This window comes from Carlito syrichta, unplaced genomic scaffold (genome assembly GCF_000164805.1).
Source record: "Carlito syrichta isolate Samal-C Ts95f unplaced genomic scaffold, Tarsius_syrichta-2.0.1 Scaffold106348, whole genome shotgun sequence".
Classification (NCBI taxonomy): Eukaryota; Metazoa; Chordata; class Mammalia; order Primates; family Tarsiidae; genus Carlito; species Carlito syrichta.
The window spans coordinates 25,780-39,398 of NW_007050444.1; the positions used below are offsets into that span (position 1 = coordinate 25,780).

Sequence of the window (13,619 nt, forward strand, 5' to 3'; positions counted from 1 at the left end):
TGGAATTACAGGCATGTACTACCACGCCTGGCTGATTTTTTGATTTATTGTAGAGATGAGCTCTCACCAAGTTGCCCAGGCTGGTCTCAAATCTGTGGGCTCAGGCAATCCTCTCACCTCAACCTCTCAAATTGCTGGAATCATAGGCTTGAGCCACTGTGCTCAGCTGCCAAAGGACCTTTTAATGTGAAACGGCATTCTTTATAAAAATAAAAAGAACGCTGGACTCAGTGTCTCAGGCTGTAATCCCAGCACTTTGGGGTTCTGAGGCCAGTGGATTGCCTGAGCCCATGGATTAGAGACCAGCCTGGGCAACTTGGCAAGACCTCATCTCTACAATAAATCAAAAAATTAACTGGGCATGGTGGCATGTGCCTGTGGTTCCAGCTACCTGGAAGGCTGAGGTAGAAGGACCCCCTGAGTCCAGCAGGTTAATACTGGGATGGACATGAGTGTGCCCCTGCACTCCAGCCTGGGCGACAGAGTGAGACTCCAACTAAAAAAAAAGAAAAAGAAAAAGAACTGTGGCCTGCTGTGAGGTCACTTGAAGGAAATGGAAATTTCTTAGGGTTTTGTCTCATTAGAGGGCAACCATGAATGCCTTTGTTTTTCTGAGATTGTCTAGTTTTGCTAAAGATATATGGCTTTTTTGAGGGAGTGGGTGGAGCAGTAAAGTGCAGGGAGCTAGTGGTTGTTGACCTTTTGGTGTTAAATTATGTTTTTTTTTCTCCCCTCCCCTTCTTGTTCTTTTTCTTTCATTTCTTGTTCCTCTCTGTTCATCTTTTTTTTCATCTTTCCTTCCTCTTTCTTACTCTCCCTCCCCATTCTTCCTCTTCTCCTTATTTTTTTTCCATCTCTCCTCCCCCCTTTTCCTTTGACCTGTTCCTTCTCCCTGAACCCTCCCACCTTTGACCCCACAGGACACTCTGAGCACTTACAGGACGCCTTTGAGGGTTCCTCCTGGGCCATGAGAAACCTCTCTCTTGCCCTCTACTCTGCCCTCTTCTCTTACTCAGGTTGGGACACCCTTAATTTTGTAACAGAAGAAATCGAAAACCCAGAAAGGTAAAGGCGGATCACACTCTCACTCCCCAGCTCGGCGAAATGCCTACTGTTAGTGGGCATGCTTATCTTCTTCTTTCTCCTCCTCCCTCTGTCTCTCATCCCCTCTTCTCCCTATTCCCCCTTCTCCAGCCAGGAGGGGCTGAGGGCTAGGAGGGAAGTGAGTGAAAGTGGGAAAGTCTTTGACTCCTAATCTTTTTGTTCACACTGGAGGATCTCCAGGGTTCTTTCTAGAGGAGAGGTCTTTCAGTGGGCAGCAGCAGCCCCAGTTGGGGCTTAAGGTGTTAGGACCTCACACTCTGATGCTAAGACTGCAGCCTGGAGAGCCAGAACTTATTCTGACCAGCTGGGTCTCCAACCTGGCCTCTAGTGCCCAGAGGATACCATTCCTTGCATTTTTCCTGAGATCATAGATGCAGGGGGATTATAAAACCCCATGGGGCCCATTGGCCCTACTGTGGCAAGCTGTCTTCACAGAGAAGTTTCTCATTCTTTCTTTGTCAGTAGAAAGAGCCCAGGGTCATGGGGATGCATGCTCACCCTAAGCTACAAGGGGAAAATGAACCTGCCTCAAAGACCTGGAGGCCCGTGAACTGTTAAAAGTTAGGACAGTTCCAGTGGAGACTTGATGAACTTTGATCCTAAGGAGAGGTTGGTTCTAGGTCGTTCTTTCTCATTTGTCCTGACAGAAATTTGCCCTTAGCCATTGGAATTTCTATGCCGATTGTGACGCTCATCTATATCCTGACCAACGTGGCCTATTACACAGTGCTGAGCATTTCAGATGTCCTTAGTAGTGATGCTGTGGCTGTGGTGAGTCTCTTTTTTTTTTTTTTTTTTTGAGTTGGAGTCTCACTCTGTCACCCAGACTGGAGTGCAGTGGCCGGTTACGGCCACCGCAGCCTCAACCTGCTGGGCTCCGGCGATCCTTCTGCCTCAGCCTTCCAAGCAGCCGGAACTACAGGCATGCGCTACCACACCCGGCTAATTTTTGATTTATTGTAGAGATGAGGTCTCGCCAAGTTGCCCAGGCGGGTCTCACACCCGTGGGCTCAGGCAGTCCACTCACCTTAGCCTCCCAAAGGCACGAGATTACAGGCTGAGCCACCGAGCCCGGCTTGTGGTGAGTCTCTTAGGAGCCCCATTTACTCGTCAGCCTCCCCTGAATGGCCCAGTCTCTCTTTCTGCAGCCCCCTCATCTTTGCAGGGTGAGGTTATGGGTCTAGGCCAGGAGGTGGCTGCTCAGTAGTGACTGCGGAAGGATTATGAAACCTTGTCCTGTATTGAGTGCCCCTTCTGTGCTCTGTCCCCAGACATTTGCTGACCAGACGTTTGGCATGTTCAGCTGGACCATCCCCATTGCTGTTGCCCTGTCCTGCTTTGGGGGTCTCAATGCATCTATATTTGCTTCATCAAGGTATTGTGTCTCTGCATCACTGATAATAGACGGCAGTTTTTAATTCTCTAGGGCTCTAGGTCTAAGAACTTCTTTTTTTGGGGGGGGGGGTGGAGTCTCACTCTGTTGCCCAGGATGGAGTGCAGTGGCACGCTGCTCACAGCCACTGCAGCCTCGAACTGGTCGGCTCAGGCAATCCTTCCACCTCAGCCTTCCAAGTAGCTGGAGCTACAGGCATGCACCACCACACTCGGCTAATTTTTTGATTTATTGTAGAGACAAGGTCTCACCAAGTTGCCCAGGCTGGTCTTGAACCCCTGGACTCAGGCAATACTCTGGCCTCTTCCTCTCAAAGTGCTGGCATTACAGGCGTAAGTCACTGCACCTGGCCCTAAGAGCTTCCTCTCATGGGGATATAGAGTATGTGTGTATATGTGCATGTGTGCGTGCTCATGTGCTAAAGTAGGGACTGAGCGCTTAATTCACAGACACCAACACCAAACGTACAAGTTATAAAAGGAGAGGTTTATTAGCCAAGAGCCGGCCGGTGGCCACTTGTTGCTGGACATGCAAGTCCCACAGCAAGGGCCCCCATTTGCTACAGGGGCTTGCTTAAATGGGGCAAAACCACATTGGGACTTTCCAAGTGGGCCAAACTGCAACATCCTGGAGGCCTAGGCACTTTTCAAGCAATGCTAGCGGGGTTCACAGAAGTGAAAAAAAAGCTGTTAAATAGTTTAACCTAGCCAGTAAGTGCTGTTGCCAGTTTCCAGGAAGGGAACTTTTTAACTGTGCAAAGGCTGAGTACATGCTTAATTGTGCAAAGACTGAGTTTATGCTTAGCCTAATTTTTGACATTGTAGATGTCTTTTTATTTTATTTATTTTTTATTTATTTATTTATTTTTTGAGTTGGAGTCTCACTCTGTCACCCAGATTGGAGTACAGTGGCCGCTCCCGGCCACCACAGCCTCGACCTGCTGGGCTCCAGCAATCCTTCCGCCTCAGCCTTCCAAGTAGCTGGAATTACAGGCATGTGCTACCACACCCGGCTGATTTTTGATTTATTGTAGAGATGAGGTCTCGCTGCCCGGGTGGGTCTCGATCCCGCGGGCTCAGGCAATCCACTCACCTCAGCCACCCAAAGACGCGGGATTACAGGCTGAGCCACCGAGCCCAGCTAGATGTCTTTTTAAACCCCCTTTCACATTCCCCCCTTTCAGTTGATCCTGGAGTCAAATCTTTGACTCTTTATACAGGGGATTATATTGGGTTCTGAGGACCATTAATTTTACTGATAACACATTATTTTTAACATAACCAAGGAGGCTTATGTATGGGTCTTGGTTTTTTCAAGGAGCAATAGTTTCGCACCCTCATGCAGCCCAGTGGTATTGTCTTGGTTTGTGGCAATGAGCTGGTCCTGATGCCGGGCAAGCATAAAAACCAACAGATTTAAATCCTTTTTCATAAGCTAAGGCGCTGTATTTGTCAGTGTGTGTGCCCCTGGGGGTTAGACCTGGCCATAATTTACAAAGGTTAAAATTAAAGACAGGCTGCCTGCTTCCTCTGTAGGTTGTAATTATGGTCCCAGTGATTGTATTTCTCAGTTCCCAGGAATAGTTCCCTTGAATATAGGGATTACGTGGGTTAGGCCAATAGGCCTCAAACTGGGGAAAGTATGCAAGGAATATTATTAAGATACCAGGGCCCACAAAAGTTTTATTTTTAGAGGATATTCTCCAGTAGCTGGTTTGATGACTTTCCATGTTTCCGGGGGCGCGGTGGTGGCTGCCTTTACTTGTGAATGATGAATCCAGGGGCAGACACTGCTGACTTTGACGGCCATAGTAGTAGTAAGGATTACTATGTGGGGCCCTTTCCACCTTGGGGACAGCTTTGTGCCGTCTTATCCAGACCTGGTCACCGGGCTGAAATGGGTGTGGATGTTCTGAAACCGGTTTCCGGAAGCCTGCCTGAACGGTCTCAGTAACAGCTTGCTGAACTCTTTGAAGAGCCTGCAGTGACTGAAGCAAATTATGGTTAGATAGTTCTAGTGCTTTTTCTAGTCCAATTTTTGGAAGTAATGGCGGGGGCTGTTCAAGCAGAATTTTGAAGGGGGTTAGACTCTTGATGTAGGGGGTACACCTGGCCCTTAAGAGGGCCTAGGGAAGGAGTGTTACCCAACCTTCACCGGTGTCCAGGGTTAATTTGGTCAAGGTCTCTTTAAGCGTCTGATTCATTCTTTCTGCCTGTCCTGAACTCTGGGGATGATAAGCACAGTGTAAGTTCCAATTTATCCCCAAGGTTTTTGCAATACCTTCAGTAAGTTTAGAAATAAATACTGGGCCTTATCTGAGCCTATTGAGATAGGTAGACTATATCTTGGTATACTGTTATTTAAGAGTTTCTTTACTATTACAGAAGCAGTTTCAGTTTTTGTAGGAAATGCCTCGACCCATCCCGAGAAGATGTCCAAAAACCAATAGGTATTTATGTCCATATTGTCCAGGTTTGACTTCTGTAAAGTCTATTTCCCAATGTCTCCCAGGGGTTAGTCCCCTATCTTGGATCCCTTGAGTGGATACACTGACCTTAGCATCATTAGTCTGCTGGCATGACACATAGCCTTGAATGAGCTCCTGGGTGAGTTGGTTCAGATGAGGGAGATAGAATTCTTTCCTTACAAGTTTGGTTAGTTTTGTCTTTCCCAAATGAGTACCTTCATGGAACTGCCTTAGGATTTGTTGTCCCAGGACTCAAGGGAGGAAGGTTCTGCCCTCCTGAAGTTGAAGCCATCCGTCTGGGTTGAGGTTGTCTGCAATTTTTGTGCAGTGAGGAGTTCCTTTTCTGTATATTTTGGCTCACATAGAACCGGAGGAGGTAGTGCCAGCAGGCAGGTGGTTCTGCGGTAAGCAGCTTCTCTGGCTGCTTGATCTGCTTTTCTATTTCCTATCGCTTCTTTTGAGTTTCCTTTTTGGTGGCCCGGGCAATGGATGATGGCACCTTGTTTGAGGGCCCATATTGCTGTCAAGAGGTCTAAGACCTCTGCTTTATTTTTTATGGTTTTCCCCTCTGCGGTGAGCAATCCCTGCTCCCTGTAAATTGTCCCATGAACGTGTGCAGCTGCAAACGCATACCTGCTGTCAGTGTAGATGTTGACAATTTTTCCTTTACCTGCTTTTAGGGCCTCGGTTAGGGCAATCAGTTCTGCTTTTTGGGCCAATGTTTCCTGCAGAAGAGGCTCAGCCCAAATAGTTCCCTGTAGAGTGACCACCGCTGCCCCTGCATACCTTACCCCATTCTGGATGAAACTACTGCCATCCGAGAAAAGCGTTAGGTCGGGGTTTGTTCTCAGGACAGTGGTTAGTTCCCAGCGCAGCTTCTGGAACTTAGTTGTTTCATAATAACAATGCAGCGGCCCCATGGGACTTTCTTCCAGTAGTAAAGTTGAGAGGTTTAAGCTGGGGGTATGCTGGAACTTGATGTGGGGTTGATTTAAAAGCAGCATTTGATAATGGGTTATTCGGGCATTTGACATCTATTTGTCAGGGGCCCCTCGGAGTAAAGACTCCACTGTGTGTGTGGCCGTGATAGTCAGATTTTGCCCCACTCTTAGTTTGTCTGAGTCCTTTACTAACATGTCAATGACTGCTAAAACCCGCAAGCAGGGCAACCAGCTCAAGGCTACCGGGTCCAGTTTTTTTGACAGGTAGGCGACCAGCCTGTTCCATGGGCTGAGCTTTTGGGTTAGGACCCCCCAGGCGATGCCTCGTCTTTTATCCACATAAAGGTGGAAAGGTTTTTTAATATCCGGCCAGGGCTGAAGCTAAGACCAGGACGTTTTTAAGGGCTTGGAAAGTTTTGTCCCCCTATGGTGTTCATTTAAAATTAACCTCTGGTCCCTTCGTTATTTCATAGAGGGGTTTTGCGAGTTTAGCAAACTTAGGGATCCATAGTCGACAGTATTTTACAGTTCCCAAGAATTCCCGGACCTGCCTTTTGCTTCCTGGGGCCAGGATGCCTTCTATAGTCTGAATGTGCTGGGCAGTCAGGGATTTTTTTGCTAGTGGAGTTTTTCACCCAGTGCCAGTTCCTCTTTTCCCTGTTGGCTGCTTGGGTTTAACTTCCTGTAAAGCTGCTGCTACTACTTTGGCCATCTTTTTGGTTTGTTGGTCTTCAAGCGAGTCCCTGCTATTATAGACCTTCTGGGCTACCTCGGTTAATTCTGATAAACTTTTCCCTTCATATCCTTCAATTTTCTGCAATTTCTTTCTTATAACAGGGGCCAACTGGGAGACAAAGGCTATAACTAAAGCCCTCCGATTTTCTGGAGTCTCTGGGTCTATGGGAGTATATATCTGATAGGCCTCCATAAGGCATTCCAGAAAAGCCATGGGAGATTCCTGTGGGCCCTGAGTTACCTCACTTACTTTAGACAAATTTGTGGGCCGCCTAGCGGCAGCCCAGACACCCCTCATTAGAGTCCAGCAATAGGTGGTGAGACACTCCCTACCATGATTGGAGTTTGGGTTTCAATTAGGCCTCTCATTGGGGAAGACATGGTCCACATGGTCCTGCTCTGCCAGTCTGCCATCTGGTCCCAGGACCAATGTCCTTGCCTCCTGATGGATTTGTTTTCTTTTTTCTACAGTAAAAAGGGCTTGGAGGAGCTGTTGGCAGTCATCCCAAGTGGGCTGGTGGGTGAACAAAATAGTTTCTAAAAGGCCTATGAGACTCTGAGGTCTTTCAGAGAATGCCGGATTTTGGTGCTTCTAATTGTAAAGATCATTAGTAGAGAAAGGGACATAAACCATAAAGGGCTGGCCTTCCGAACCTCCCACGTCTAGTCCCAGGGCCTGTTTCAGGGGGAGGACTGTGGAAGTTTGTGGTTCTGAGTTCCTGGAAGATGAGTCAGGGCTAGTCGGTTTATCGGGGGCGGTTGGGCCCTCAGGAGATGCATGGGGAAGAGGGGGATAAAGGGGCTGATATGAGGACCCACTCCTGGTGAGTGACGGGCTGCGAACCTTGTGGGCCCCCTGCTCCCACTCAGATGTAGAATAGGGTGGGGGAATTTCATCATCTGGTGGGTTCTGGAGGACTGGAGGTTTGGCTTTTGGAGTTTCCTGTAGGGCTAAAACACGAGAAGAATTAGCTTTCTTTCTGCTTTCTTCATTAATGATGACTGCTGCATTACCAGGAGGTACCAGGCAGTGATGTACGGGATCTGGTCTGGGTGGCATTGATAGACGAACTGTTGAACCTTCCCCACTATGGCAGGGTTGAAGGTCCTCTCTGGTGGCCAGCTGCAATTAGGAAATGTGGGCCATTCGAGGGAACAAAAGGTGGTTAAGTTTCCTTGGTTTACCTGATAACCTGACTGCTGTGCCACTTTTTGGAAGTTTTCGAAGTGGCATAAAACCTGTTGCAGAGGGGTGTCAGGCTTAGAGCACTGTTGTCCCATAATATCAATAGCAATGACAGACACAACAGTGACTAACACTGAACAAATAAAGACAATAACACAAACTGAACAGATAGACCTAACTGCCCGAGGGCAATACTGGAGGGCCCAGTGATGTCTCACTGGGACCTTGGAGTCAGGAATTAGTGCTGTGTCCAGCTCTCCTGCAGGTCCAACCAGAAGTGTGCACAAACAGAACAGGAACTTGACTCACCTCTCAGAGGGCTCTGGGAACATTGTGAGTCTGCCAGGACGACAATCAGCCGTTTGCGAGTCCACAGACTCACCAGGCCCGACAACACTGAGGTTCGCGGGTATGCAGACGCACAAGGTCAGCTGGTGATTGGGGCTGGGGATTAAGCTCTCGGATATCCCGGACGAGCCCCCAGATGAAATAGGGACTGAGCACTTAATTCACAGATACCGACACCAAAAGTACAAGTTATAAAAAGGAGAGATTTATTAGCCAAGAGCTGGCTGGTGGCCACTTGTTGCTGGACATGCAAGTCCCACAGCAAGGGCCTCCATTTGCTGTAGGTGCTTGCTTAAATGGGGCAAAACCACATTGGGACTTTCCAAGTGGGCCAAACCGCAACATCCTGGAGGCCTAGGCACTTTTCAAGCAATGCTAGCGGGGTTCACAGAAGCGAAAAAAAAGCTGTTAAACAGTTTAACCTAGCCAGTAAGTGCTGTTGCCAGTTTCCAGGAAGGGAACTTTTTAACTGTGCAAAGGCTGAGTACATGCTTAACTGTGCAAATGTTGAGTTTATGCTTAGCCTAATTTTTGACATTGTAGATGTCTTTTTAAGACCCCTTCCACAGTGCATGTGTGTATATGCATGTACTTGCCATTATGCAAACATTTGTGTGTTGGTAGCTCATATTTCCTTCTGAGGTAAGGAAAGATTGTTAAAAGATGTAGGGGAAAAAGGCAGTACCTTGGAGTGGTGATCCTGGCAGGGACCAAATTTTGGCTCCTTGTGGCTTATGCTGCAGCCCCAGGGTTCACTCCTTCAGTAAAATGATAACTGATCACTTGCTGTGTACCAAGTGCTGGTGCTGTGTACAGGATGACTCTGCTCCCCACTTCACAGCAAATGCGGAGGCTATCAGGTAGTCCACGGTCCCCTCTCTGTGCAGGGACTTCTCTCTAAGAGTACTTGTCCTTCCAGTTGTTGTGGAGGAAAGAGCAGTTATGTCTGTTCCAGCTGACTCTGCTACTGCTACATGATCTTAGGGTTCCAGCACTTTCCAGCACTTCCTCTCTTCTTCAGCACTTTGCTTCATCAGATGTCCCATCTCTTTGGTGGATGTTCATTTGGAGCCAGCATTCCAGGAGCTACTCAGATCTCCACTTACAGAAGTCACAAAACAGCTTTTCTCATCTCCCCTCTTCCCACCTCCCGGGATACACTTCTTTTTTAATTAATTATTTTTTAGAAACAGAGTCTTGCTGTGTTGCCCAGGCTGGTCTCAAACGCCTGGCCTCAAGCAACTTCCCATCTCTGCTTCCTAAATAGCTGGGAGTAGAGGCTCAGGCCACTGTGCCCAGCCCTGGATGTACTTTTTGAGAGAGTAGTTTGTCTGCATTTCAACTTTCATTCATTTTTTTTTATCCATTATAATTTGCTTCTATTACCTGAATGATATTCTTATTAAGTCTTTTAGTCCTTATCCTACTGGACTTCTGAAGCAAGTAATGTTGACCACTTTCTGATTCTGAAACTATTCCCATGTCTTCTATGACATCTATCTGAGAAGAAGACTTCTTTCCTGTGATTTGTCTTCTGCTCACCCTGTAAGTGTTGCTATCTCCAGGGGCCAGGAATGTAATAGTCCTTCAATAAATATTTGCCACAATAAAAGAGAGAGTTTTGCTGGGTGTGGTGGCTCAAGCCTGTAATCCTAGCACTTTGGGAGGTGGAAATGAGAAGATTACTGAGCTCAGGGGTTCAAGATCTTGTCTCTACAATAAATAAATCAACCGGGCATGGTGGTGCATGCCTATGGTTCTAGCACCTTGGAAGGCTGACGTGGAAGGATCACCTGAGCCTAGCAGGTCAAGGCTGCAGTGGGCATGAGCATGCCATTGAACTCCATCCTGGGCAACAGAATGAGACTCCAACTCCACAAAAAAAAAAGAGAGATAGTTTTGTCCAATTCATTCTTCTTACTGTTTTTCACACACCAGTCTCTTGTTTTTGAGGCCTCTCTGGAGCAACCAGAGCAGTAGAGAGATCAAGGCCTTGTAAAATAATACAGTGTCATCCTCCCTCACCTTATCCTGGTATGGCCACGGTGGTGCCCAACATGGCTCTTCACAGGTTGCCCCTCCAAGATGGTGTTACCCAGCCTCACTCTTATTGATGCTCCAAGACAGCTCAATTTTCCCTGCCTGTTGTCTCAAATATTTAGAGTGTAGGTGCCTTCTCATCTCACTCAAATATCTTGTGGCATCTTGGGGCAGGGCAAGTACTTGGAGGATAAGTGTCTATACCTGCCCATGAAGGGGACTGCAGTGATGTCAAGATAATGTACAATCATTTCTGCCTGTGTTACCTTCTTGACTTTTTCTTTTTTCTCTTTTTGAGTTGGAGTCTCACTCTGTGGCCCAGGCTGGAGTGCAATGGCATGCTCACAGCCACTGCAGCCTTGACCTACTGGTGATCCTTCCACCTCAGCCTTCCAGGTAGCTGGAATCACAGGAATGTGCCACCATGCCCAGCTAATTTTTTTTATTCCTTTTGGAGACGTAGTCTCGCCAAGTTGCCCAGGCTGGTCTCAAACCCCTGAACTCAGGTGATCCTCTCGCCTCTGCCTCCCAAAGTACTGAGATTACAGGCGTGAGCCACCACGCCTGGTGACTTTTTCTTTACTGCCATACAGCTATCTTTGGCTTTCTGCTAGGCACCTTTTCCTCCGTTTCCCTTCTGGTGTCCCTCTGCCAGATTTCTCTTCTACCTAGTACAGATTGTTAACCTCACCAGCCAACTCTGACATCTTGCCCAATGACACCTTTCCGGGGGTGATGTCCTATGGTTCCACTTGGGGAGCCCACACTATGTTTCCCACACGTGATTTGTCTCCAGTTGGGCTGTTGTGGTCCATCCATCTTCCTTGCTTGGCCTCTTGATTTTTCTCTTCGTGTCTACTCTTTTCCCTAACTCAAATACACACATACACAATCACTAGCACACATGATCACCAGATTTGATTGAGGTTATCTTGTTCTCTCCTCTTCCAGGATGTTCAACCTCATTCAGGCCTTCTCTCTTACGGGACAGTTCTGATGGATGCCCTTCTTGTCTGGCCTTCCCCCCCATACCACAGCCTCTCCCTGTTCCAGTGTGGCCTCTAGAATCTCTAGTGTCAAACTCTGTCAGGCCCTTACTTCATAGCCACAGCTGGCGGTCAGTGTTTGTTCAGACTATGACATGGTCTCAAATTCAGGTTCTTTCCAGCACCACCTTCTCATACACCTTATCCTGGGACATCTAGGTATTCTAGCATCAACTTCCAGATGCCACACTGTTTCATGCCTCCAAGCCTCTTTTGCCTTTGTATTTGCTTGTACCCTACCTACCCACTTGCTTCAGGCAAACTCACTCTTTTATTTTTTCTTTTGTTGTGTGTATAGGAGCCTCACTCTGCACAGGCTGGAGTGCAGTAGCATGCTCACGGTTACCACAGCCTCAGCTGCTGGGCTCAAGTGATCCTTCCACCGTAGCCTTCCAAGTAGCTGGAACTACAGGCATATGCCACCGTACCCAGCTAATTTTTTTATTTATTGTAGAGCCAAGGTCTCACCAAGTTGCCCAGGCTGGCCCTGAACCCCTGGACTCAGGCAGTCCTCTCACCTCTGCTTCCTAGCGTGCTGGGATTACAGGTATGAGTCACCGTGCCCAGCCAAACTTACTCTTTTGGCAGCTCAGATGTTGTCATCTTTTACAAAGCTTTTTACTCCCCTAGCCTACCCTCAAGCCTACTGAGTTGGTGCTTTGTACTCCATGATGATGCTGGCTATGCTGGGTTGTGTTTCATTTCTGTACTGGTCTTTCTCCCAGTCAGTAGAGCTCTCTAGGTACAGACAGGAAGCCTGGGTTGTCTCTTTGACCACCAGGCTTGCCCTGGTCTGTCATACATAAGCCCAGGGAAGATATATGGAGGACACAAACAGAAATCTGACTGCTTTTCTTTAAAAAGCCATTGTGTGTGGTGGGATTGACTGAGCCTAGGGGTTTGAGACCAGCCTGGGCAATTTGGCGAGACCTTATCTTTACAATAAATGAAAAAATTAGCTGGGTGTAGTGGTGCACGCCTGTGGTTGAAGACTGAGGTGGAAGGATTTCTTGAACCCAGCAGGTCGAGGCTGTGGTAGCTGTGAGCGTGCCACTGCTCTCCAGCCTGGGTGACAGAGTGAGACTCTGACTCAAAAAAATAAGTACATAAGTAAAAAGTCATGTGTGAGCTATATATTTGTGGGACAGATTGAGTTGCTAGTGAGTGATTGCAGGGTGAGGCGTCTGTTGGATGTTGTGAGGTATATCTGTGGTTGAGAGAAGAGGGAATGTTTGTGGGTGATGGTGGGTTTCATAGCTGAGGACCTGGAGTTGTCAGTGGGAAACAGTGGGGTGGAGCATTCATGGGTAGTGGTGAGATGCCCATGATTGAAGGTGGAAAATTTTGTAGGCAAAACGGCAGTAGGTTGGGCTGGTGATGCAGAGAGAACATGGGATGCTCCTGAAAGACTATTTCCTGCCTTTTTGGGGGGCTCTGAGCCTAGTTTATTTGAGTGAGAAGTATGGCTATATGACTGAATGAAAGGATCCTGCTGACATATTTCTCATCCTTCTAGGTTATTCTTCGTGGGCTCCCGTGAAGGCCATCTCCCGGACCTTCTGTCCATGATCCACATTGAGCGTTTTACACCTATACCTGCTTTACTGTTCAATGTAAGCTGTGGAAGGGTGGGGCTTGGGCGTATCTGTTCAGTGTGCTTTCTCATTCGCACTCAGCTGATAGTCATATATCAGGGACCCTGAAAGGCCTTCCTTACCCCAAGATTTAAAAAACAGTTCATTTGTTGTTGTTGTTGTCATCTAGTACTTTTGTGGTTTTTATTACTCAAGTTTAAATTTTGGATTCATCTGGAATTGTTATTACAGCACAGTATGGAGGAAAATGGGGGAGGGATTCCCTTAATTTTTTCTCAAGCCGGGCGTGGTGACTCATGCCTATAATCCCAGCACTTTGGGAGGCTGAAGTGAGAGTGTTGCCTGAGCCCACGGGTTCAAGACCAGCCTGGGCAACTTGGTGAAACCTCATCTCTACAATAAATCAAAAAAATTAGCTGGGCACAGTGGTGCATGCCTGTAGTTTCAGCTACTTGAAAGGCTGAGGTGGAAGGATCGCTTGAGCCCAGTAGGTTGAGACTGCAGTGGCCGTCAGCATGCTACTGCACTCCAACCTGGGTGACAGAGTGAGACTCCAACTCAAAAAAATAAAAAATAGCTGGGCTTGGTGGCTCAGCCTGTAATCCTGCGCCTTTGGGAGGCTGAGGTGAGTGGATTGCCTGAGCTCGCGGGTTCGAGACCTGCCTGGGCAGCCGAGACCTCATCTCTACAATAAATCAAAAAATCAGCCGGGTGTGGTAGCGCATGCCTGTAATTCCGGCTACTCGGAAGGCTGAGGCGGAATC

The 13,619-nt window shown here is 47.7% G+C and overlaps 1 protein-coding gene across 3 annotated transcripts in view; it reads left to right on the plus strand.

Moving 5' to 3' along the window:
• The window catches only part of SLC7A6 (solute carrier family 7 member 6), a 56,759-nt gene that overhangs the window by 16,373 nt on the left and 26,767 nt on the right, over positions 1–13,619 (plus strand). For all 3 annotated transcript variants that reach the window (XM_021716910.1, XM_008067313.1, XM_008067317.1), the window contains exons 3-6: positions 921–1,065; positions 1,752–1,875; positions 2,376–2,479; positions 12,777–12,873. In XM_021716910.1, the coding sequence (XP_021572585.1) occupies positions 921–1,065; positions 1,752–1,875; positions 2,376–2,479; positions 12,777–12,873 (470 nt within the window). The remainder of the gene's footprint in view (positions 1–920; positions 1,066–1,751; positions 1,876–2,375; positions 2,480–12,776; positions 12,874–13,619) is intronic.